At 36.7% G+C, this 25,526-nt stretch overlaps 2 protein-coding genes across 3 annotated transcripts in view; one reads left to right on the forward strand and one right to left on the reverse strand.

The window, feature by feature from the left end:
* Positions 1 to 13,490, forward strand: part of arap3 (ArfGAP with RhoGAP domain, ankyrin repeat and PH domain 3) — a 45,341-nt gene extending 31,851 nt beyond the window's left edge. The window contains exons 18-34 of one of the 2 annotated variants that reach the window (XM_088932623.1): positions 231 to 429; positions 895 to 958; positions 1,371 to 1,534; positions 2,154 to 2,366; positions 2,775 to 2,880; positions 3,611 to 3,758; positions 4,192 to 4,260; positions 4,447 to 4,521; positions 5,054 to 5,171; positions 5,794 to 5,922; positions 6,241 to 6,377; positions 6,636 to 6,718; positions 6,984 to 7,019; positions 7,308 to 7,371; positions 7,523 to 7,660; positions 8,009 to 8,047; positions 10,029 to 13,490. In XM_088932623.1, the coding sequence (XP_088788749.1) occupies positions 231 to 429; positions 895 to 958; positions 1,371 to 1,534; positions 2,154 to 2,366; positions 2,775 to 2,880; positions 3,611 to 3,758; positions 4,192 to 4,260; positions 4,447 to 4,521; positions 5,054 to 5,171; positions 5,794 to 5,922; positions 6,241 to 6,377; positions 6,636 to 6,718; positions 6,984 to 7,019; positions 7,308 to 7,371; positions 7,523 to 7,660; positions 8,009 to 8,047; positions 10,029 to 10,526 (2,280 nt within the window). In that variant the 3' untranslated portion in view covers positions 10,527 to 13,490. The remainder of the gene's footprint in view (positions 1 to 230; positions 430 to 894; positions 959 to 1,370; positions 1,535 to 2,153; positions 2,367 to 2,774; positions 2,881 to 3,610; positions 3,759 to 4,191; positions 4,261 to 4,446; positions 4,522 to 5,053; positions 5,172 to 5,793; positions 5,923 to 6,240; positions 6,378 to 6,635; positions 6,719 to 6,983; positions 7,020 to 7,307; positions 7,372 to 7,522; positions 7,661 to 8,008; positions 8,048 to 10,028) is intronic. The other variant, XM_088932624.1, reaches the window with a different exon arrangement.
* Positions 13,491 to 14,494: 1,004 nt separating this feature from the next.
* Positions 14,495 to 17,016, reverse strand: LOC148821279 (proteinase-activated receptor 4-like). Its single transcript, XM_088932625.1, has 2 exons — positions 16,929 to 17,016; positions 14,495 to 16,250 (listed from the first exon to the last, which is right to left on the reverse strand). Exons 1-2 carry the CDS (start codon positions 17,014 to 17,016, stop codon positions 15,220 to 15,222), a joined length of 1,119 nt encoding a protein of 372 aa, XP_088788751.1. The 3' UTR covers positions 14,495 to 15,219.
* Between the last annotated feature and the right edge of the window lie 8,510 nt (positions 17,017 to 25,526).

The raw sequence follows: 25,526 nt of genomic DNA on the forward strand, positions 1-25,526 counted from the left end.
GGGTTTTTTTCTTCTCTTTTCAGCATGGAATAAACCTATTACTTGTTCCATTGCAGCCTACGCATTCTGATGCAGTGACCCACCAGAAATCCTGTACATTTTGTCTATAGCTCATGAGTGTACAGTAGTATATTAACATGGCTCTCGTTTTTAGGATGAAATGAAAAGATTTCATTCTCCTAATAGTAAGTCTTGGATTATCACAAGGTTTGGTGATTACCTTCCTACAGGCTTTCACTCCACTCAGCTGTCACTGCCTGCTGGCCAGGGAGTTTGAGCGGATAGGGCGACTTCGGTACAAGGCAATGCTGGACCTTGAGCAGTGGAAGGAGGGCTACTTTGTATTGCAGAAATCCAACCTTTTCATCTGTCCAGGGAATGACGGAGCTGCGGAAGACATAGTCAACCTGAAACGACTGCAAGAACTGAGTAAGCAATCCCGTGCAGTGAACTGAATCCATGCACTCTGAAAGACTGTGCATCATGTTGGAACATTTTTATATACAGTATGTCTTGTCATTCTAAAGCATGTGGAGAAATGTAAAACTCACTAGATTAGAGGTGGTTGTCTATATTTATATAATGGTTATAAGATAGATACACTGTGGATACTGATGTTTGTGATAATGAATTTTATGTCTGTTGTACGATACTGATTTAATTTTATTGCTAGAATTCTTTCAAATAAGCCATGTATTGCATTAAAATTACAATTACGAAATTTTTGCCAGATGCTTTTATCCAAAGCAACTCAGTGTTATACTGGAACAATAAGGGTGACATACCTTACCCAAGTGAAGTGTCCTACCCAAGATCTGAACCTATTACTTTCAAATTATAAACCCAGAACTCTAATTACTGCTACATACACATTTTTTGTTTGTTTCCTTTTAGGTATTACCTCCCAGAATGATAATAATGAGAAGAAAGACATTCTGGTGCTTGTTGAAAAGGGAAGGTAAGTTTTCACCTTTAGCCTATTGCAGTGATTTTATTTTGTTTTTTTTCAAAGTTTGAATTACTTTGTTATTAAAGCAGTATTTGCATTGAGTGCAAGTAAATAACTAATTACATTACACACTTTTTAATGTAGAAATACAGAAAATACAAGATTCCCCCAAGTAGGTTATACTGATTGTAAGCTAGAATTCCCTCTTTAAGATCAAGAATAATGACTGAACACAATGCTAAGAAATCTTAGTATCTTTTTCCATTAAAGGCATGGTTGATCTTGATCAACAGTTCCCACTCCTAGAAATTAGCGTCTTTGTGATATAGCCAGCAGCTGCCTGGGTACACGACAGTGGTGGTGTGTCCAGAATTGTGGTGAATGCCATTCCTCGTCTAAGCTGGTTACTGTGTTGCTGTAGGACGCTATACCTTCAGGGTACAGGACGGATGGATTTCTCCCTTTGGTACACAGACATTCAGACTGCGGCAGGAGGGAAGGGAAATACCCTCAGAGATCAGCAACTAAGCAGAAATGATATTCCCATCATAGTTGACAGCTGCATAGCCTTCATCACCCAGTATGGTGGGTACATAGTTAACTTTCTTCAATAAAAAACAGTTTGATGTCATTATTCGGCATGATCCATTCGTCACAGAACCCTTTGTGATTCAAAAGGAATTAAGTGTTCTCACTGCAGATTAGCTGCAAAACCGCATATCTCTTGTTTTATAACTACAAATTCTTCAAAAAGCTCTACAACTTTATAATTTCCCAAAATCAGTTGGTACGTTGTGTTACTTTAAGGTTAATGTACTGTATGAGTCCATTCAAACTGCCAGGGTGTAATCAAGGCTACAGCTTACATGAAAATATTATAATACAACAAGATTGCACTTTCAAGTACTATTGATGAGTTTGGCAGTGTACTGCAACAGCATTGCTTTTTAGTTTAATGCATTTGAATACAGTTTGAATAGCTGGCAGTTTTAGCTGCAAATTTTTCATCAGCTTTTACAGCTTTTTCTAATAATAAAAAAAGCACTGTGATTTATCCAGAGCTTCTGGTTCTGGCGTTACTGACTGTGAAGAGTTGCAGTAGATACTGTGACCTCAGGTCAGGAACACTCAACGGATGTGTGTTCATTTCTTGGCTCTTCCACTGTTTATATAACCATGGTCTTATCATGTTTTTGCAAATCAGGCCTACGGCACGAAGGAATCTACAGGAAAAATGGAGCCAAGTCAAGGATCAAGCTGCTGATGGAAGAGTTCCGCAAGGACGCACGCAACGTCAAACTGCGTATCGGAGACAACTTCATTGAAGATGTCACCGACGTGCTCAAGAGGTTCTTCAGGGAAATCGATGACCCTGTTTTCATGGCAGATCTCCACCCCATGTGGAAGGAGGCTGCAGGTTCATGTTTAATCATTCATTTCGTTATCTGAGACATTTAAACCACAGTGTGAGGGTTATATCTCATTTCCTTGACCTATTTTTTTCAGCTTTGTCTTAAGTCTGTGTTTTGTGCTTGCTTATTTTTTGTGGCAGTGGTATATAGGTCATTGAATCTTTCTCATGACCTCGAATTTCTCATAACAGTGTAATTACAATGAGCATTTTAATCTTTTAAATGAATGTACATCTCAGTGAAGATCAAACACTAGAACATTAAGGACGTCAGTTTAACACCTCACACGTTACTTCTTCGGGATTATTGATTTGAAGGCTGTTATGTACTGTCAGGAGGTGGGAACAATTATTTTGAAGGAGTACAGTCTTTGTCCTTTGAAACAACTTATTTGATTGTCTCTGTTCCTTTAGGGATTTCCAATAAGATGCGCCGTCTGGACAGGTACAAGGATCTGATTCGCAGCCTGCCAAGGGTCAACAGGACTACACTGGCTGCCCTTATTGGTCACCTCTACAGGTCAGCACCCATAATTCTTGACTATAACACATTGAGTTGATGTTTTCTAAATGGCCGTATGCCTGAGACCTTCAAACTATTTAGAATCAGAATCACTTTATTTGCCAAATAGGTTACATTTTGATCTGGTGTGTAAAAACAGATGAAAACAATTTAATAGTACATGTACACTTCATGCAAAAACCACACACAGGTCCATAATTATATACACACTATATCCTGTATTAATGTATTCTGGGGAATGCGCATTTCTGTCTTAATAGATATTATTGAGTAGTCAAAGAGTTGACCCAGTAGCTAGCTTCTTGAAAAAGCTGCTCGTTTCCTGGCATAGCAGAATGAGGTCCTCAGTCCATTAGACCACTACCAACCAAACCGCCGAGTTAAGCTAAATTGCCTTCTCTCGTGTTATGCGTAATGTGCTGTGTATACTGTATTTTTTAGCTTGATTAATACAGTACTAAGAAAAAAATATTTCTTCACAGTGTACATTTATAATGTTTAGATGCCTGCAGTTTTCTGTTTACTAACCACTGTGCCATCCATAAATATTTAAAATTATAATAATTTATCAGTAACTTTAAGTAGTATTTGTAATTACTTTTATATCATTTGCATATATTATACGGTGTCTTGCAATGATTGCTGTAAAAGACACCTTATCAATGAAGACATGTTTGAATGACATTGTACAGGAATGTTTTTAAAACCCCTCTGTTTGGATTTATAGGGTTCAGAAGTGTGCAGACCTGAACCAGATGTGCACCAAGAACTTGTCCTTGCTGTTTGCACCCAGCCTCTTCCAGACAGATGGGAAAGGGGAACACGAGGTCAAGATCATTGAAGATCTCATTGACAACTACCTTTATGTCTTCGATGTGAGTACATGCACTTTATTATACAGCAATCATACTCACACTGGGAGATATACAAAACAGTTTATACCGTATAGTCATTCTGGTGAGTTTTGTTTACCACATTTTGTAGTTAGTTTTGCAGAAAAAGAGGAGGAGGAATGCAGGACTAAGAAAGCCAGGGAATAAGCAAGGGCATGTGGAATCTGCATCCTATAGCAGAAGGATGAAGGAGGTGGAATGTGAAATCAGAAACTTGTGGAGGTGTTTCTGTTTTACCACCTTAAACCATAATGTCCGGAAGCCCTAGCTACATAGAAGAGATGTCTGGCCTGGAAATATTGAATGTGAAAACGCAGATAGTTTCTAGAGTGAGAGGCTATCAATCAAAAAAGAGCTTTTGAAATAAAACAGTCGAGCAGTATTATGTTCACTTAAAAACTGCTGATTATTTTAGATTGATGATGAGCAGCAGACACAGATTGAACTGGAGATCAGTCTAATCACCACCTGGAAGGATGTACAGGTAATAGCAATCTGACCTTGGTAAATCACATGACTAGTCACCTAATGATAAGTAGTTTTGTTTTACTAATATTGCACTGTGAATATGATCAATATATTTAAATTCACACCTTTATTTTCATTTATTTTTGACACCCTGTGATTGTATGGTTTTTATATATGCCTTTTTTCTTTACTGATCTGCTAGCTGTCCCAAGCAGGTGATTTGATTATTGAAGTATACCTGGAGAAGAAGTTGCCCGATTGCTGCATCACACTTAAGGTAAGAAGCAAACTGTTTTGGTTGAAGATCTTAAGCTATATACAAGCTAATTACTCCTCTGGGTATTGCTTTTCAATTATAATGTATTTCTGCTGGTAAGAAATTACACCATTTGCAAATTTCCTACTGCATTTTTTGCAAACTTTTTTGTATATGTTGTAAATACTAGCAGACTAAAGGTGAATGACTCAAGTCCTTTATAGTCATGAGAAGAAATGTATTGGTGCACCATTTTACATTGACATCTCACACACAATTTACCTGGATGAAATGTTTTTTTATGTAGATTTTCATAACATCTTTCCTTCCCAACTGCCATGAGTAGGATTTCTTTAATTTTGTTTTGAACTTGTTTGTCTTTGGCTGGAATGAGTAAAAAGTGAATTTGAATGGGAAAAAGTCACACCTTTGGAGACCTGCAGTTCCATATTTCCACCACAGTGCGGGGCTAATGCTCCACATCAGCAATATGACGTGGTCGTTTAAGATCTACAGTAGCTACTGTAAGTCAGTATTTGTATTCTTTTGTTAGGTATCTCCAACCATGTGCGCTGAGGAACTAACCAACCAGGTCTTGTACATGAGAAATGTTCCTGCAGGTGAAAAAGATGTCTGGTTGACGTTTGAAGCCATTGAGGATGAGGAGCTGGGTAAGCAGAAGGCCCTAAGGTTTTCGGCAGTGTGGAGCTCTGAGGTTTAGAAGATGTGGAAGTAGCCCAAATGCCATGATGAGGCTTAACTCACCTGAATGCACAGTAAATTCAAAACCAAAATTCAAAAAGCAGAAAATGCTGTAAGGAAATGGTCAAATTTATAACCATAAGATGTTTTTTTTTTATTTTTAGGTCATGTAGGTGAAACTGTATATGTGTATAGTAGGCTGTGACAAAGCTGTGTCATCAATTATGCAATATTGCCCATGAAATGTACCACACCTTTCCATTTATCTGATGGGCCTGTTTAATTTAAATGTTTCCATCTATATCCTACTAATTTTTATGGCCTGGTAAAAATTTCCATTAATTGTGAAGCCGAACTGAGAGTTCTTCACATCCTGCCTTTGGTGCTAGGCCTTGATTTATGTACAGTCGAATGAAAAAGGAAAAACAAATAGAAATGTTCTTTTAATTGTAAAATATATAGAAAAATAAATATGATTTGGAAAAACAGAGTTTAAATGGGTGATCCTCTTTGTCAGGAATCTTTTAGCAACATTACATTAACATTGCTTAAAAGCTGTCGTTTGTCATCCATATATTTTTTCTGTCACAGAGAGGCCCCTCCATCCCAAAGAGAAGGTTCTGGAACAGGCTCTGCAGTGGTGCAAGATGCCTAATCCAAGTTCAGCCTACCTCGTTGTCAAGAAGGTTCCCAGAACCGAGGCTATCAACATCTTCACAGGTAGCTTAACGCTAAGTTTTAACGGCTTTGGCACAAGTTATTTCTAAATCTGTGGTGCATATGAGTGTAATGTGCATAACTCCACAGATGTTTTTTTTTCAGAGGTCTTTCCAAAGTGGAAGATATTGAAGTAAAGAAACTCTTGTAAACTGTCACAGGCACTGTTTTTTGCAGCAGGCAGAGGAAAGGAAAAGAAAGTTAGTGAAATACACAACTTTCATTGCCTTAGAGTCTGTTTTAACTTGGTCTGATGTGCTGCTTGTTTGGAATTAAACTTCCAGCTTATGTTAAAACATCAGTGGATTGGTTTGTTGACAGCTTACAAGTGTGACATTGTGAAGAGTGGGGTGCTGAAGTGTCGTGAAGAGCCCCCCAAAATGTTGCAGGGGAACAGATTCCAGGAGAGATCATTCCAGATCCGGGATCACAAACTCGTACTTCTGAAAGACAAAAAGGTGACAATACACAACTCTATCTTGATATGGACAGAGAGCTGCCTGAAGAATCAAAGAACCTGAATGTTCAAATCAGCCTGAATTATATAATGCTGAAAATATATTTATATTAATACAATCCTGGTTTTGTGTTTTGCATATCAAAACACATTTCAATTGAGTTGAGTTAAGCCGATAAGCCGATTGCAAAATGTATGAAAGTCTCCACTGTGCAGCTTTTATTAAAAAAATCTTTTTTACATTTTTATATTTTTCCAGAGCACTAAACCTGAGAAAGAGTGGCCATTGAAAACTCTAAAAATCTATATTGGAATTCGCAAGAAGCTCAAAGCACCAACACAGTAAGACACAGTTTATGTTAATCATTCAGACAACTGATTGTTATATTCGGAATTAACCTGCATTTTGACAACCTAACACAGAGTATTGCTGCTGTGTAGATCCTCTTCATCTTTTAAAGTATTTGTCATTAAAGTACTCCAACCTTTAAAGGTAATTTTGATTCCATGAAGATGACAAATCAGAAAATTATTAGAAATGTATTTGTTTGCAGTTATTAGTTGACATCAATATTATTTTTTTTCTTTCTTTTTCTTTCTTTTTTAGGTGGGGTTTTACAGTGCTTCTGGACAGACAACAATTGTAAGTAATAATATTAAAATCTTGTGTAATTGGTGATATACTGAATATATATACTGTGCCAAAGTGCTGTTGCTCTACGGATGAATTATGGTGCTTCATTATATGTTGAAAACTTGGGCACACAGCTGCATAATTGTTATATGTTTCATTACATGTGTCGTGTATTCCTAGCCCAGTCAAGCTGTTGTTCTTTCTTCAGGATAGTTGCTTTTGACATGCAAAATGGAAGTCTGTACTTCTGCATTTTCTGGAACACCACTCTAGTAAGAAGGCTTTCTGTTGGAACAGGTACCTCTGTTGTTCTGGAGAAGCTGAGATGTGGGACTGGATGATCAGTTTTTTGAAAGCCCAGGTACTTCTCCCTTCACCACCTTTCAAAACTCTTGGAATTCCTAATCAGCCACGGTTTTTTCAACGAGTCACTCATCTGACTAAGCTTTCAGGCCACACATGTAGTTCCCCTTGAGTCTGCTTTCATTAAACAAGCCCTGGTTCCTTTTCAGCACGATGACCTCCGGCCTCCAGTTTTACGACGGCACTCTTCTTCGGACATTTCCAAACAGAAATTTGGAACAATGCCCCTGGTTCCCATCCGAGGAGATGAAAGCAACTCCACCATGTTGTCCGCCAATCAGACACTGGTAATGTAACAGAGTTGCAGCAGAGAGTGTGACTGAGAGTAGACATGTGGCTCTTTCTTCTCCTTTTTAGTTGCTAAGGTCAGCTTTGGATTCAGTCGTCAGTTTTCAACACCCAACCAGAAATTTCTATTTTATTGGTAAAGGGCACTTTTATTACATGACACTTTTTTAGCTTTCAAGATTTCCCACTGTGACAAAGAAGCATATTGAGCACAAAACTTTTCTCACCTGCCTGCCTGGGCCTTTGCTGCTGTCTGCCCTTGACTCCCTGTATTTGTCGCAGTGTTGTCTTCCCTGCTTATGTAGCTTTATTAGGGGCTCATAGCTCGTCTGTTTCTGTCTTTGCAGCGAAAGCTACATGCTAGAAGGACACTCTCCATGTTCTTTGTAAGTATGGCCTTGCTTTTTGTCTGCCTGCAAAACAATTCAGACTTTCTTTTCAGCCTGTGGTCTGCCTGACCTATATACAGTACTTGTGTCATGTTCTTGCAGTTCTGGTAGTGTGGGACTCACAAGAGATTGGTATCTCAACAGTTTGTCATTCTACCCTAATATATGGTGAACCAATACATATAAGGAAAAATCTGTATCACATGCTTTATTAAAATAAATACATTGTTCTTGCTTTGATCTTAATGCCCATGGAGTGATGTGCTCTTGGTAAAACGCTTTCTATAACCATAAGTGTGAAAAATGGCTTTGTTTCCTTTTTGAGCTGGATTTAATTTGTTTGAATAAATATGATCTGAGAAGCAATGTGTAAAATCTTTCTTGTCTGAGGAATAGAAAATACATCTTATCAGTGCTTCAACTCTGCAGCAGTTTTTCCTGGATTGCTTCATTCCTGTGACAAATATAATTCTTCCATGGTTTTAAGTACAGGAAACAGTGTGAATTGAAAAGATATCTGTGGTGCTATACTCTTATTGTTCTAAAGTTTGCCTTAAGGCAAAGCTTTGTGCTTTACACTCAGGGTATAGCTCAAGCCAGAGATAACGACCTAATGGCACATCTTCATAAACATGAAGGTTTTAGTGGTTTGGTATTTAGGCATTGAAGCACTGAAGATTTTCCTTACATAATTTCCATTCAAATAAGTTCTCTTTATTTATTCATTACTTATTAATGTCCAAATTTAATTGCTAAAATACTGTATTGTTTTATCCTTGTTTTATTTTTCTAGCTTTGTTCTTCCCATTAATATGTTTATTAAAAAATATAAAAAAATAATATGTGTTTCTTAACCTTGTTATTTTTGTGTACATAACTTGGTTTGCAAAATAATATTTGCTTGATTTATTTCTTACATTTGAGGCATAGGAATATTTATTTTTATACATAGATTTTAATTCTAATATATTTATTAGAAGCAGTCTTTACAAGATGCTTTAGTTTTTATTTGTCTTCTTGTTTGCGCAGAGATGAAGATGCCTAATAGCTAATGCAGGCCTCCAATCTTCTGAAATAGGGTTACATAGTCATTACATTATTGTTACAACAGAGAGTGAAAATGAGAGAGTTGTGTTTTGCTTATTCCAGATTTTAAAAATGCAACATGCAAATATGTGCAGCAGGAATTTTATCACACATACGCCAAAACTGTAAAAATGAAAGGAAGCAACAAACAAAAGAAAAGTTACAAATGAAAAGAAGGATTTCAGGCCATCAAGCTCAATTTGTTGCTAAGTACCTAATTAATTGGAGGATCCAGCTGATTCCTGAGAGAAGCCTGGGTCCGAGCTTTGAAAACCTGGCTAAGTAACTTGTTCAAGACTCACACAGCTGTTGGTGTGATGAGACAAATAGTACACATTAATCCCTGTATGCAAGTTGTCAACATCCATTCATATGAAATGGTGCTGCCTTTAACTTTGTCACAGTGCAAATTGATGTTTAAAAGTGCACAGAGCAGAATGGCATCTTTACCATATTGGGAAATGTCCCTTGACTACCCTGCTCCACGTACCCAGTTCCATGTAGCTCTTTAATATAGAAGATCTACGTTTCTGCTTGACATATCTTTTTTTCATTACACAGTTGCTGTGTTGACTGTGTTAAGCTGCTATTTCCCTCACGGGATCAATAAAGTCTCAGTCTATCACAGTGTGAGATTTGGGTTCTTTTTGGATGTCTTTTGTCCTTGGTTCATTCGTAAAAAAGTCTTATCCTGCCATTAATGTACTGAGAAGCATTACACATGTAACAAATGAGTACTGGAACCAACAGCATTTGCTGTGTTTTAATGCCTGTCAGTATATGCTGATATATTGTAATGTAAAAAGATGTGTGCTAGCTTGCATCATAGCTGATAAAGCTTTCCTAGGCTTGTAGAGTTCACATTAAACTCCATTTTACTCCTGACTTTCAGCCCATGAAGATGCAGCAGGACTCCTTTGAGGAGCAATCGGAGAGTCCTGAGCCATTGTATGAAGAAGTAGGGGACTTTGGCATGCAGGTCCTCAAGTCCCTGGAGACCAGCTTCCTGTCGAGTACAGATGCAGAAACCCAGGAGGTAAGAGGGGTGAATTCTGCAAAGACCCTGGACAGGCCAACCAGTTTGGGCCAGAGAAAGACTGCTTCCCTGGACAGGATGATCGGGCCCAACCCTGTGAAGATGCTGATGACTGAAAGTCCCAGAGGCCTCACCCCAGCAGCCTCTTTGGATACTTTAAGGAGCAGTCAGCCCGTTTTCTTAGATGACACTGGTCGGCCAGACTCCAAGATGACCCGACCTAATCCCAGAAAAAAGATCATAGGACATGGCAGCCCTACGCAGGACAGGCTACTGGAAGAGTTATCTAATGTGTTTGTGAAGAAAAATGAGACTGATAGTCCCACCAAGCATGATGAGGACAATATCATTTGAGGACAGAAACAATGCACAAAATTATGTCTTCTTAAAAACAAAGCAATTATGCTATGTGCAGACATATTTGTGGTATTCAAGGAAAGTGTTTAAAACTACTGTAAGAAGGGACCCTTCTGTTGCCTAATACAACAGTTATAAATGTCTTACAAACATTTCGCCCAATATGTATAAGTGCTTCCAAAATAGATAAATGTCTGTTATAATAGATTTACCCTTAGAAAGGTGCTGTATATTACTGCTATTTAAATATACAGAATCCTTGTCCTAAACTGACCCTTAAACCTGGGAATACATCAACTATGGAAACATTATGAAAATTCATAGTTAAAATATCTTGAAACAGGATTCATTCCATCTGTGTATGGAATTTCACAGATACAGTTGTCAGAGGAGATATTCACAGACCTTGTTTTTATTTCTGCATTACCGCTAACAATTGTCAGATTAATTCTGAAAACTAAATGATGCTAACTTCTAGTAAGTTCAGTATCACTTAACTGCACTTACATCTTCTGTCTTCAACAACATTATTTAAAGTTATCACATTTCTGATCTTAATAAAGAGTATCATTGTAACATTAATTGCTGTCCACTCTAATAATGATGGCACTTTTCTTGAATGTAAGAAGTCATGCTCTTCAGTTTTTTAGTATTTTGTTAGTCTTTCTCTTTAAGGCCCATCATAATTTTATTTCTGGGATGTTAGGTATATCCTGTAACAAGTGGTAATGTTACAAAGTGTACTAAGAGATACAGTAAAACTACTCTGTGTATTTAGCAGTACAACAGCAAAGGTCTTACGTGGGCTTATAACTGAAAAGTGAACTCTCTAAATCTTTCTCTTTTGTAAAAGGGAATCGAGTTATTGTCAATAACTGAAGTGCCCACATTATTTTTTTATGCATTCTTTCCTATATACTTTGTTAGGAGATTTCTGCGTGATTCTCTTTGTCAAGTTGATTACACCGTTCCGGGAAAAATAGCTTCTGAAAAGGCATATCAAAGCTGTTTGCAATAGAGCGCACGATAGAGTGGGCAAGAAACTACACTGCACAAATATTTGAACCCTATTGGTGGAGCAGTTAGTATTCAAGGTAGTGTGTAACATTGACATTCTCCTCAGGCTTACTGCCTGTATCACAAGACTATAGCAAGTTCATTATAAAATAAGAATCAAGCAACCAAACAGATTGAAGGAATGACAGTAGTTCAGGTGGGTAGCTGCGTCAGCATGCGTAGGCTGCAAAGGAACAAGTAATAGGTTTATTCCATGCTGAAAAAAAGAAGAAAGAGAACACAACGTTTCGGCCGTGGAGCCTTCTTCAGGTGTGAGCCTGAATTCCATCATTGAAGGAATCATTCCATCATTGAATAGGAATTTTATTTTTTTTTCCTTCAATCATTCCATCATTCCATCATTGAAGGAATGACGCTTTTCATTTCAGCCTATTTTACAACTGCTCTGAAATAAGAGCTTCGCAAAACTGCTTGACTGTTTTTGACAGCAGAGGTCAGTGTTGGACATGTAGTAGCAAAAAAAGGGGGATGTTGGGCATCCTTGTAAAGTAACTACAGCCCTTCAGGTATTGTGACTGGTTTTCAGGTTATTTGTAATCGAAGTAAAATGAAATCAGAAATTTGCTCTGAAATACAAATTCTTTTAGGTCACATTCTGTAAGGTAGAATCAATTCGAATGATTAAAAATGTACAAAGCTCACTCATAAGGATTTTATAAATTACTGCTTTTTAATGTTGTTCAGTCTTTTTCTAGGACTATGAAAGGTTTTGCCAAAACTAAAGATGCAAATACTTTTATTTTCCCAGGGACTCAAAATACACAAAGTGTATTACACTCATACACATATGTGTCTTTATAAGCCAATATGTGGTTGAGTCAATTTATGGTGCACCTGTATGCAAACTTTATAGTTTATAGTTGCAGAAAATAATATCCAGATCTATTACATACTGAATTACATAAGCTGTTATGAGTGCTGCTTTTCTTTATGTTACTTATTTATTTAAAATGAAGTGCTCCTGGAAGAAATGCATTCATTATCACAACACTTTTATTTTACTGTATAACTGCCACTTGAATTCACAGAGGGTCACGGCCATCCACATCTTCATGATTAAATGTTTATTTTAAATTGTACATTTACAAATGCAAAGTACTCTTTTGGATAGTAAAATATTCAGCAGTACACATTATTTTATACAACCAGAGTATTTCAGCAATTAAAGCAGTAACTAGCTTGTGTGTTTCTTACCACAAGACAGTAGCTAGTTTTATCATTTATGAGCATTGGCAAGAATTTTCACAACCCCAGTGTATGTTACAGCTGCTCAGTACATAGTTGACAGCTGTATGCAGCAACAGTACAGGCTTAAAAATAAAATTCCTATTCTGTGGGATCAGCAGAAGCATCACTAATTTTGAAAATTTTGTGAATGTGATTTCTTTCCCTGAATCAGTGCCTGAGTGAGCTATGAAAGAAACCTTCATGTTAAAATTCAGATTCTGATGTCCATTACAAAACTCTTTAAGATGCATGCTTTACCACTCCTTCATCATCTGTCAATCTTTGACAATTCCTTTCATTTTACTAATAATTGAACTAATTACTCTTTTTGCATTTGCAGTAATCTAAGCACTACATAATTGCATTAAAGATTAATTTGTAATATTTAATAGCAAGAACTTTTTAACATGTTTAACAACATAAACTTTTTTAAAGGTTATTTGTTCTGTAAAAAGTATGTTTTTAATTTTGGCATGTTCTGATTTTTAGTTTTTGATGGTGCATAGCTTTATGTATTGCTCAAATTAACTGTAAATACTGTACAGTGTATATGTGCCATTTTTAACTAGTTCATTTACCTTTTCGAAAAAAATGTAACTGAAATGACAGATTGTGAAGGAAGTTTGTTTCTTGTATTAAATGAATGTTTTCTACATAGTGTTTATATCTGATTATTCATAGTCCAGACAATGTTACAAATCGTAAAGACTTCAGCAACTGTAGGCACCATATTCTCAAAATTGTATTTTGTGGTGTTCATGAAATTGTAGCAGTAAGACTGCTATATAATATAGAAGACTGTCTATATAAGAAGAAATGAGGTGAAAAGTATAGAGCCTATAGACTTTACACTCTTTGGGTTAGAATTTTAAGTGTTTATGATGGGAATTACAAGAATGTTAAAATTTCTACTACAATAGGGACTGTTTTAAGAGGTCCTGTACTTGATTAACAAATTTTCTACCAACAGTAACTGATAATGAAAGCTTTCTGGAATATATTTTATTCAGATATGCACTTCATTCTGATTTTCATCTGTTGCTTTAGAGCAGAAGATTATAGCATAACAGCCTGTCTGATTTCAGGAATTCAGTTGATATTGCATGATTTTTTAATGTGCTTCTCTTATCCAAACCTTTCTTTTAATAATAATCACCCGTTTTATATAGCTGTGATCTCAAAGTGCTTTACAAGAATAGTAAATAAAGTTAAAAGAAAATGAAGCAGGTGATATGGTTGAAGATTGTGGACTTTTGTGTTATTGTGACTTTCATTTTTATACGCTATAGTCACTCATGCTGGCTATTTTCATTTAGCACTTAGCATATGTTGAAGACTAAGCACATAAGAAGTGCTTAAAATGAACTATTAACTTCATATCCTTTCTCAGAATTATGGTCTCAGAATCAAGCTACTTGATTAAATGATGTAGCTCAATTATTTCTGTAATTGTGTGAGAGAAAAAGCAAATAAGTTATAATAGATAAATAAGCCTCAAGAACACAAAGTCCAGCTTCTGACAATGACAATTATTCATATGTTTTTTGATTTTCAAGCATTTTGCTAACAGCACAAAGTTTTAAAAATGCATATTGGTCTTAAATAGACATGGTCTTTTTAACAGACATGGTCTTTCACAAAGCAATATCACCTTCATTGGTAAGTATGAATTACCTTTTCATAGTATTTTTTGTCTGTGAGGTTATTAGAAGCCCTGAAATCTTCCAACACTGATTGTAGTTTTCATCAGATTATATTTCTATATCCTCATTCTCATTGTTTTCTAATTGGTACTTACTGGGCATACTACCTATAAGCAATCACACCATGTGAAAATATAGAAAAGAATATTCTCTTAAATATTTATTGCACTATCATTATTGTTTCTTGGTCAACAGAGCATATTTCATTTAGCAGTTGAGGCATTCTAATTAGTTCTTAAATACAATTCTTATTTTATATGACCATATCTTTGAGTTCCTTGCTTCTTTATCAAGACAAGACAAACCATCAGAGTTTGAAATATTGAATTATTTTGAGAAATTATAGTAACCAATAATCTTATTGGTACTACTTTGTGTTCTGCATGTTTCTTGTGCAGTGTGCACTTTGTACCGTTAATTGTTTTCAATGTGAGGTGTCTTGAATAAAGGCATTAGCTAAATAAATAGTATCTTTAAAAGTAGAAATGAGAACATTGGATCATTTATACCTCTATTTTACAGCTTGTCAGTAGGATTATTCTCCTTATTATTATGATCGAAAAGATAATTGTGTGTGTGTAACAACCACTATCAAAATGAAGGTATTATTTAAAAAACAAATGTCAAATGTCAGTCCATCATGTCCTTTCTTCTTTTTCTAAAGAGTTAGTTTTTTTTATAAATTATATGATTTCTTCCGACTTCATTTTGTTAGAGGATTGTTGTGTTGTCTGTGACCCCTGAGTGCTTTCTTGTGTCCTAAGCCCAACCAGCGCGCCCTTGACTTTGGCTCTGAAATCATCCGACACGTAGTAGTAAAGAAAAGGGTCAATAGCGCTGTTGAATGTGCTGAGGGCTAGGCCAATCATGTAGGCCAAATACAAGAGGGGGTCCTGCCAGGCTTTATCTCTGAAGTAATGAAGCAACAGAATGACATGACTAGGAATATAGCACACAGTGAAAACAGTCAGTACCAGGATGGTGATCTTGATAGTTCGTGCGAAACGTTCTTTGTGCCGAATCATCGAAAACACAATGGAAACATAACAGAATAGGATGGAAATGAAGGGAACAAGGAACCCAAACCCTGACAGAAATGAGAAGTAGTAGATGAACAAGCCGGTATTTAGAGATTCTGGTAAAACGTCATGGCAGATGATCAGGTCGGTGCCGTTGATGGGGTAAGACTGTTTGTTCAAGACAAACGGCGCCATTGCTGCTATGGCAGTTGCCCAAGCCACAGCACAAGTTGAGATGGCCAGCATCCTGCTTCTGAAGCTCTTGGCTGAAAAGGGGTGGACCAGAGAGATATAGCGGTCGATACTGATGAGCATGAGGCAGAGGATGGAGCAGTACATGTTGCCATATATGGCTGCGGTGACAATACGGCACATAGGCTCTCCAAACGTCCAGTGGCTCCCCAAAAAGTAGTAGACTGCTTTGAAAGGCAAAAACAGAATGAGGAGGAGATCCGCAAGGGCCAGGTTGACAAGCAAAATTACAGAGGGTAGCTTCTTGACTTTGGTAAGCAAGACCCAAAGAGCGACAGCATTTGCTGGTAGCCCCACCAGAAACACCACAGTGTAAACGATGGGGATTATTAAAGTTGCTACTGGACCAGTTAAAGTGGATTGACTGGAGGCGTTCAAGAAGTTCTTGATGACTCCATTTTCACACTTTTGATACAGGGTGAGGCTCCGGGAAGGAGGAGGTCCTGCATAAAAATAAAAGTTGTGTTTGTGAATCAGAAAGCATTGTACTTATCCCTGGAGTGAGGAGCTTTGAGGTATAGTTTGACCTTGTATTAATCTTGATTTCCCATAACTAGATTGAAGACAATTTTTGAGGTAAGATTAACTTCTTCATACATTTTTTCTGGCATATATCCCGATTTTATATGGTCACATCTACAAATGCAATAATAATATATAAAGTAATATATATATATAAAGAATAACAAAAAAGTGGGTCAACAAATGGAAATTGCAACCACAGAAGCAAAAAAGAAAAAAAGCTTTGTATCATGAACAGCCCACAAACCATTTCAAACATGCTGAGGTATGTTTGAATAAGGATCATGTGCTTTTATTGTGAACATCTACAGCAAAAACAGTCTCTGGTCTATTTAGGACTACCCTTATTTCAGACTAACGTATTGATCAAATAAAAACAGTTTCTGTTTGAAACAACCGAAATAGCTTATAAGTGGTTCAGAAAGATCTGGTTAAAAAAGCGATTAAGGAAAAAAATGGATATACTGTCTGGGACATTGTTTTAATGCTCTAAAGATGAAAAGGGGGAAATGTTAACTTGGGCTAAGTCATGGCATGCTCTATGGTATATACTCCAACAATCTCTCCTAGTGAAAGTTCAATTAAATTTTGCCCCTTACCACATTTCCGCTCGTTGACATGCTGTTGAGTCCAGATGAGACCAAAAAGTCCAAAAAATAAACTCAGTCCGAACAGCAACGAATTCATCACTTCAACTCCAGAGATCAGTTTGAAACGTTCTATCGCTGTTACACAGATCTGTAAAACTGATGACACAGCTGGTCAGATGGAAATTAGTCTTTCTCAACTGCAGCTTCCTGTTGAGAATCCGGTTTAAGATACGTAGATACATTTTATTTTTAGAATACAGTGTTGTTTCAGAATATAGTAATGTTCATTACAAATGGTAAACCTTTTTTTCAAATTGAAGGACTGGATTAACTGACATTAATTAACCTCATTCTATATTTCTTAATGTGTTTACTTCCTCATTTTTGTCATGTTTCTAAATAAGAGCGATAAAAAAAATCCATATGAAACTACATGAATTTTCATCATTGCTTTGTTTATTTATAAGTTGAATTCATTATAAATTCTGCTTTCATACACTAACTTGAGCAAAATACACACACTCTCTCCCCAACATGCCTTACACATCTACTGTCTCAGTACACACACCTCATGCCTGGAGGGGAGGCAGACCACTGGGCCTTGGACCCTCAGAGATGTATTTTTCTCCTTATGGGGATTTATGTCTTTCAGTCCAATTACAGTTACTCTGTGATACACTAAACCACTTTACATCCACTTACATTCATTTCCTTTGAATTTATTGTATAACCCTTCCTGTATATTCTGTGTAAATAAGTGTCAAATTGCTCTGTGACTACTTATTGTGAAGGACGCTATACAGAAATAAAACTGAAGGATTTTTTGTAATTATCCCAATTCAACAAATCAACAGAAAAACACACAACCTTACAACAAAGTAGGGGAAGAAATAATCCACACATTTAGCGCCTATGTGGACTAGAGCTCACTGCTTGTCAAACCACCTGGATTCTAAGGGCAGAGTGCAGCTTTTTACTCTAAGTTATTGGAATTAATTTTGTAAGTGCCTCCAGTCATACCACCTTGATGCCTAATCTCAAACCAAGCAAGGCTCAGCCTGGCTTTTAACTGGAGACTCTTAAGATGAAACTGTACCTTGAAGACTTGATATTTGTCTTTTAAGTAATACTCTTCCCTCAGGTGCCAAAAGCTGAGAAGCAGTATCATACAACCATGCTAGAGAGCGACCCACAGGAGGCGCGATGTTGTGGATAAAGTCTTACATTGACTTCCCTTCCTTGCCATCATTGATGTTTAGTAAAGTTATATGATCCAGTGTTTTTCATGTACCCATTGCAAGTATTTATTTGGCTGGCAGTGTGGAATAGAAGTTAGATCTATTCTAACTAGAAGATTCTGGGTTTAAATCCCCTGTGGCCTATTCCTGTTGATGTAGGTGCTGTATTCTGCTTCCTTCACTAAAACATCGTGGCAAAACAGAATTTGATTTTAACTGAGTTGTCTGGTTAATTACAACTGTGATTTCCTGTGATCTCTGCAATACTTTGTCACTCTTTTCCCCTTTTTTCACAATGCTTCACAACACTCCACTGTGTTTCAACCATGGAATACCACAGTAAGCTTACAGAAAGGGCTGTACATTGAAATTGTTGAATTTTTGGCTTTTCAATCCAGTTCCAGCAGCTGAGCTTGACTGAATTCCCTTCTGCACTGATGGAGTCATTCCGCAGTATTTAACAGTCATTACCAAAAAACAAGCAAACGCCAAGAAAAATACTACTTGCAAAGGAACAAAAGACAGGATATTCTGCTTCCTTTTCCCATTATTTCGAGCTGTGATGAAATTCCCCTCAATTACAGATTAGCTGCCCACTTTAATAAGCATGGAAGAGGAGGTTAAATGTCATTAAAGACTAAAGGGATAAATTCAAAACATAATTACAGAACATGTGATTATAGTGTCACATTTTGACTTTGCTAAATTAAATAAGTCACATCTAACCATTACAGAATGTAGAAAGTAAAGGTTATTATTCCTTGGCTTGGATCCTCATAGAGTGTAATGTATAGCACAACGCGAGCACAGCACTTAATTATCACAGAAATGTAAAAAGAGGAAAGTAGTAATTGTTAGGTTCCTGGCTCATAGGTGCCCAGAATAAAAGTTGAAACAGACCATGTTTCAGAATTCATAAGATAATGAACATAAGCATAATTCTTGTTTTACATCTCTATTAATTGTACTGTTTCAGAAAAGTTTTTTAAAAAAACAAAAAGCATCAGCAAACATTTTTTAAGATTGCAAAAATCAACTGCTAATATATTGTATGTTAAAATTTTGCTTTGCAAGAACAGACTGAAGATTGATTTTGTTCCATGTTACACAATCTACTTTGATTAGAGAGGGTTTGATATTAGTTATTTTACATAGTGTTCATAAAAAAGACATGAGGGTGACGTGACAAAGTATTAAATCAATTATTATAGTTACTATATTGTGCATATAGTGTAGCACACTAAGGTACTGTGCAAAATGTTTGATAATTTTAATTAAATATATACTTTTATTACCATACCACCATTCTATTATAGTACTATTATAAACAAAGTTAAACTGTATAAACCTATTGTAAAATAAGATTTAATACAATTTTGTTTTGTATCTCTTCATTTCAGTTTTTTGCCCTTTACACTTTTAATTAGAATATAACTGTTTTCTAAGGTATTTCAAAAGTCAAAGGATTCCTCTGACATTTCTCTCATTCATGTCAGGATTGTGGCCATGATATATCTGTCCAACAAAAAGAAATGCTACCTTCTAACTAGCTTTCACAGGGAGAACGGACTGAAAAATCCATCTTACTGTTAGCAATAAATCTCAACAATCAGTCTTGTGGTCTAAACTTTCAGTAGTAACTGACATGTCTGTACCAGAAAGTTCCAGGCAACTCCTGCTCAGTGATGATTCCCAGTTTGCTGCTAATTAAGAGGTGTGATGTCTTCAGCTGGCAACTTTTTCTGCTGTCAAGAAGTCCATTTTATAAGGCTGGGTAGAGTCAAAGATAACAGTGGTAAACATTTTCTCTTTCATAGTACTGAAACCAGCAAAATTATATTGTGCTGTTGCAAGGGTTGTATCAGTTGCAACATGTTTTGTAAGCACTTGATGTTTGATTAGTCCCATTTTTCTTTACTGCTTTTGTTCCCCTGAGAGTACATACTATTAAAGTAAGAATGATATTTATATTGTAATGTTTTTGCTCAATTTTATTATTTTTTTAGGTTGATAGAGGAAACCACAGTGGGAAAGGTTTTGGTATTTGCTGATTGTTTTAGATTGTGGTTTTGAAAACTGAAAAGAATGGAAAGGCCTTTATCAGATTCATGTTAATCACCACAAGGTGTACACTACACTCATATACTGTTTGTGTATCACAGAGAAGTAAACATGTTCACCAGATGTATGTATGAAGTGCAGCCGAAGTCTGCTGTTCAGAACGCTCAACCCTTAGCAGAGAATTAAAGTCTTAATCATATTCTCACTGCCAGTTTATCTCCAAATTGAAACACTCTTACAGATGTGAATGTTTTGCAGCAACTGACTTACTCCACTGAGCAATATAAAGTCACCCGTCCAGCCATTTTCTAACCACTTATTTTCATAAGGTCACCTTGTGTGCTAAAAGTAACTTTGCTTATTAAAAAACTTCTGTTGTTTTCTTGACGATCTGACATCAGAGATTTCGGAAGCAGGTATTGACTTGAAATCAACCATACATGAAAAAATAAAAATCAAATGCCCACAGACAAGTTTGTTGTCATGTACGTCTCAAATGAAATGAAGTAGTGACCTTTCATTTAGTGACCTCCATTCTCTTTTTGTATTCCACTTCTTTAATTGAGCAGCCCTCACCCTGAACCATTTTAAACTGCGCAGTCAATCCTGGAAAATACTGCTTTTTACCTGAAATATTTCTGTATTTCACAAAGGATTAGATGGTTGAAGAGTGTAGTGGAAGTGGCATTAAAGGGGTGAAGATTTCAAACTCAGGTAGTGCCTTATTTATTTAAATAAGACAGAAAGGTAGTAATGACTGTCCAAATGTGGGAAAAATGTTTTGGGAATCTGTCCGAGTTGGAAGATGAGGCAACCACAGGATTAGGTAGCTAAGGCTCCTATTTCAAACCAAGAGCAATCCTGTCTTTATGAGAGCCTCTTAGCAATCATGAGCAATTAGCACTTTGTGGAAGCTATTGAAATCAAAGACATGAGACCTTTCAGGTAAATGCTCATTATTTTTATTTTTACCAGCAATTCTGACCACAAACCTCTGAACTCCATATTCCTTTTTTCCCTCATCACACCCAGGTGTGTATACAGATTTATCAGCCAGATTTATCTACAGTATGTCGCATAATGCTAGGAAAAACAGTCCCATTAATTTATTCTGGTGCATACGGTCCTATTTTTATTTTAAGGGTCTCTTAAGTTAAGAATCTCTGAAAAGAATATCTGGTATTAATTGCTTTTTATTCTGCTATTAATCTGATATAAAAAATACAGCCCATTATAATGTTTGTTTGTTTTAGAAATAATTCTGAACTACCTGTGTAGGTGATGCAAATTTATTATTTGCATTAATATTAATAATAATGGCTCACAGAGGTATTATTGGCAATATTTTATCCTAAACAATGCCAATTTATGTTAAACACATTTCTGGAGTTTTTAAATCCTAACATAGTGCATGTAAAAGTTCAGGTCAGAAGAAAGCAGGTATAGATCTTCTGCACACACAATGAACATAAGTGTGAACCTAGGTAGGTTTGAATATTTGTAAGGGAATTTTAAGCTGAAACAAATTTAAGTAGAAACGAATAAATTTGTGCCTATAATATGTTTGAATATAGGCACAAAGCATGGTCACTGTCTGGATTAGTTGCCTAATCCTGTTTTTTAATCATTTAACAGGACAATTAAACCTAAGAGTGATGCCTTTATGTGTAACCCCAACCAACTAATGATTGCAGTTGCAGGCCAAATATATATAAATATATATATAAGCAATTTATTAAATCTATGATGTTGAACGTTGGAAAACCTGTCAGTATCACACTTCGTTTCAGTTTTTCCTTTGCTATATACATTTTATTTGCAAGGTGGGCATACCCCTACCTTTTTTTACTTTATATGTCAATTGGCATTCATCACAGGAAAGTTATGCCCTTTATGCTCCTGTTGATGAACATGTTTGTGCATGGAGTATATGACTGCAGATATGACAGCTTATGTTTAACTAGCCAGCAACTCAGAGCAAGAAATCAACTAGCTTCCCAGCAATCTACCCAGTAACTTGCCCCAGTTATTTCACGCAACACGTGACTGTTTCATTAGGCTGGATTATGCAAATCTGCACAAGTGACTGCATTGTTGCACAGATTTCCCGCAGGGAATCTTGTAAACACCCCGGTAGCATTTCTTCCTTCTTCCCCCTGCGCCGTCTATCCTCAGTTACCACAACCAATCGACAAAGAACACATTAAAAAAAAGTATAATCCTGAAGATGACCCTGCATTATCATGTCATCTCCCCAAGGATAAAGAAAAACACTGAACCTCTGAGATGACACCTCTGAAAATGGCCCCCAGATTTGGGACGATGGTAAGAAAGGACACTTTATAGCCGAGTCTGAATCCTGAAGCCACTCCCCTTGTTTTACGGCCTAGTGCTGCAAATGTTCTTGCTTGCTTCTCTGTACATTAATCTTCTTTTCTTTCTTCATCTCTCCTTCCCTGCTCCTCACCATTGTGGCCGAGCTCATTGTAATGTGAGCCCGACTTCATTTCTATGCACTGGCAGGCCGGACAGCCTTTTCCTCCTCTTTTTATTCCTTTCCACCAGGGGCCTAATTGCTTCAGACCACCAGTATTTTGGTGCTGCAGATGTCCCTCTCCTTAATTTGCGTAGAGAGCACAATCAGACCCATCTGTTGCAGTTTTTACTTTCCACCCCACCCAACCCCCCTTCCCCAACTCTCTGCAAAGCTCCCCAACCCCCCTGAAAAAAAAACACAACTCCTACCCCTCCTATAAACCCTCTTGTCAGTGGGACTCGGATTGAAAGCCCATCAAAAAGCTATACAAGAGTGCTTTGGTCTGGAAGGCCACAGTCGAGGGCTGGACTGAAATGAGGACCCCCTGCTAGTTTACTTTTTTTTCTCCACTCCCAGCTAGGGGCCTGAAAGAGACTTGTTGGCGATCAACAGGGACAGATGGGAAAACTTTGGGGAGGAATAATATGGCGCACCATAGCCGATAAGGAGAAGCGTGTTGCTGTGTTGATACAAAACAAAATAAAATATATGACTGTGATTCTCTTTAATTGGCCTTAAAGGAGCTCACAGACTGCAACACTGAGCTCCTACTGCCCTCTATTCTATAGCCGCCTCTTGTCTTGAAACTAAAAAAAAATTAAATATGGCACTAAAAAAAAAAAAGAAGCATCCCGAAAGTTTTACCAACTTGAGACAGGCACACCGGTGCATTTCGCAACACAAGCCACTGAAAACAAATTACGCAAAACTAATGTACAAACTGCTTTCACCAACTCCCCATAAGAACTACTGTGGTCAATTCATTGTGAGGGAAAAAAATACCTGTTAGTTAGTTTTGCTAATTACAAAATAAGAACATTTAAGAAAAAACCTCTGTTTCCCAAAATCGTTTAGATAAGGTGTGAATTGGCTCAATAGCAGCTCAAGTGTCAGGATATTGCAAGCAGCACCATGAGTTGCAAATGAACAACCAGTTTTTGCTTTGAAAGTATTTGCCAGCTACATTAGAAAGTAAATGTAGCCTAAGAGCATGTCTATTTCTGAAAGGCAACAGGTTAAGATAAACTGGATTCAAGTTTAGGAGTTGAATTATAAAAAATGGGTCAGTATTGACATGATTGTGGCAGCTCTCTGTATAAGAACAGCTCCAATATAGTTTGTTGTTGAACTTTCTTTAGAGGTCTTTGTGCTTCCTGCTACAGTTTTTGTTCTGCTGTACTTTTTTGCACTACTGGTCTTTTGTCTTCACCAGTGAAATCATGAGATGAAGACTTGTGGAAACCCTTTTAGTTCAGGGCACAGAAAAGGCAAGACGTGGAATCAGTCATGAAAGAGCAGGGCCCGAATATAATTTCCTTTATACGGAAAGCTTGCTTTACCATCCCAATCCTCAACACCTTTTTGTGGTCAGGTTCCTCCACATTATGCTTTTGTAGCAAAGACTGAGCTGCAGTCTGAATAATCCAGTTTTTGTCCTCCCCCCCCCCCCACCTTTTCTGTTATTTCTTTCCGTTCAAACATCATTGAAACATCTGTAGTAATAAGTCACAAGAGTGAATTAAACGCAAATCCTAACTAGCACGTTTTAAAGGACACAGTGTCACCACTGAAATTCACTACTGTACAAAGCGCTACACTTTTCAAAGTGTAGTGGTGTTCAAAAATCAAATGGCACACTATCTGTGAAATAACTAATTCAGTGAGAACTGCCTTTTCAAATTAAATAGAAAATGTGGGTTTGATGTTTACAATGGTACGCAGTGGGTTGAATACCACCCTCTACTGGCAGATTGTAAAGGGTTAATATATAAGTGAAGAAATCTTGAAATCGTCTTCTCAACACATTTTGGGGGATATTTTTTGTCTGAATTAAATCATGGTATAAGCATTACACGTATTGTTACATTTTACAACTTATGTACCATGATTTACACACTATTGAAAAACCTATGTTTCTGATACAAGCCTTTTGACTTTTACGACTTCTTTTGACTCCAGGTGGCTTGAAAAATGGTTTCGAGGCATTCTGGTGAAATATTTAAGCAATGCCTCTCCTTGAAGAACAGGTAACTATTTGAAGTTTATTTTGACTACTTCATGATCTGTGCTTGGACATTTTAATTCTCTTGTGAAAGTTTGTGGTGCACATTAATAAATGATTCTTAGACATACAGTATATGTTTTGGGATTTTATGGTATTCCTCTGGTCAGGCAGCAAAACAAAGATGTGAAAACCAAAGAAATAGTTCTCTAAATCTAAATTTGCTATATCTTTTTTTTGTAATTTAACAATAATCTTTTATAAGTATTAATATTAAAAACAAGAGCTTTCAGTTACATTTCAAAAAGTCTCAGAGTCTTTAAAAATAGAGATGAGATTATATTTCCCATATATAGCTACTGTGGGTTCCCCAACTATACAGCCTGAGACGATACTGAAGAAGAAATGACCTCATTTGCAAAATACATTTACACAATAAACAAGTCTTCCTGTCACAGAGTTCAAAGTAGTTCTGCTGTGCAAGAGAAACAAAATTCCCTGACGCAATGAAGAATCATTTGAAGAAGATACTTTGACCAGATCTGGAAGAGAAACTCGCCAATAGTGATGTAAAAGTAAGAATTGCTAAATATCACAATACTAAACTGTTTTGTTATTCTCTCAGAACGTTTTGTCCAATAACAGTTAGAAGAGGTTATGAATAGGGAAAAGATTAACGTGGTATCACAGTAAGGCACCCTATACAATGCACATTTTATTTTGCCTTTTTCCACAATTCCCATCGCTGTAAGTGAATAAAAAACAGATGA

This window comes from Atractosteus spatula, chromosome 14, assembly GCF_055471065.1.
Source record: "Atractosteus spatula isolate fAtrSpa1 chromosome 14, fAtrSpa1.hap1, whole genome shotgun sequence".
NCBI lineage: Eukaryota > Metazoa > Chordata > Actinopteri > Semionotiformes > Lepisosteidae > Atractosteus > Atractosteus spatula.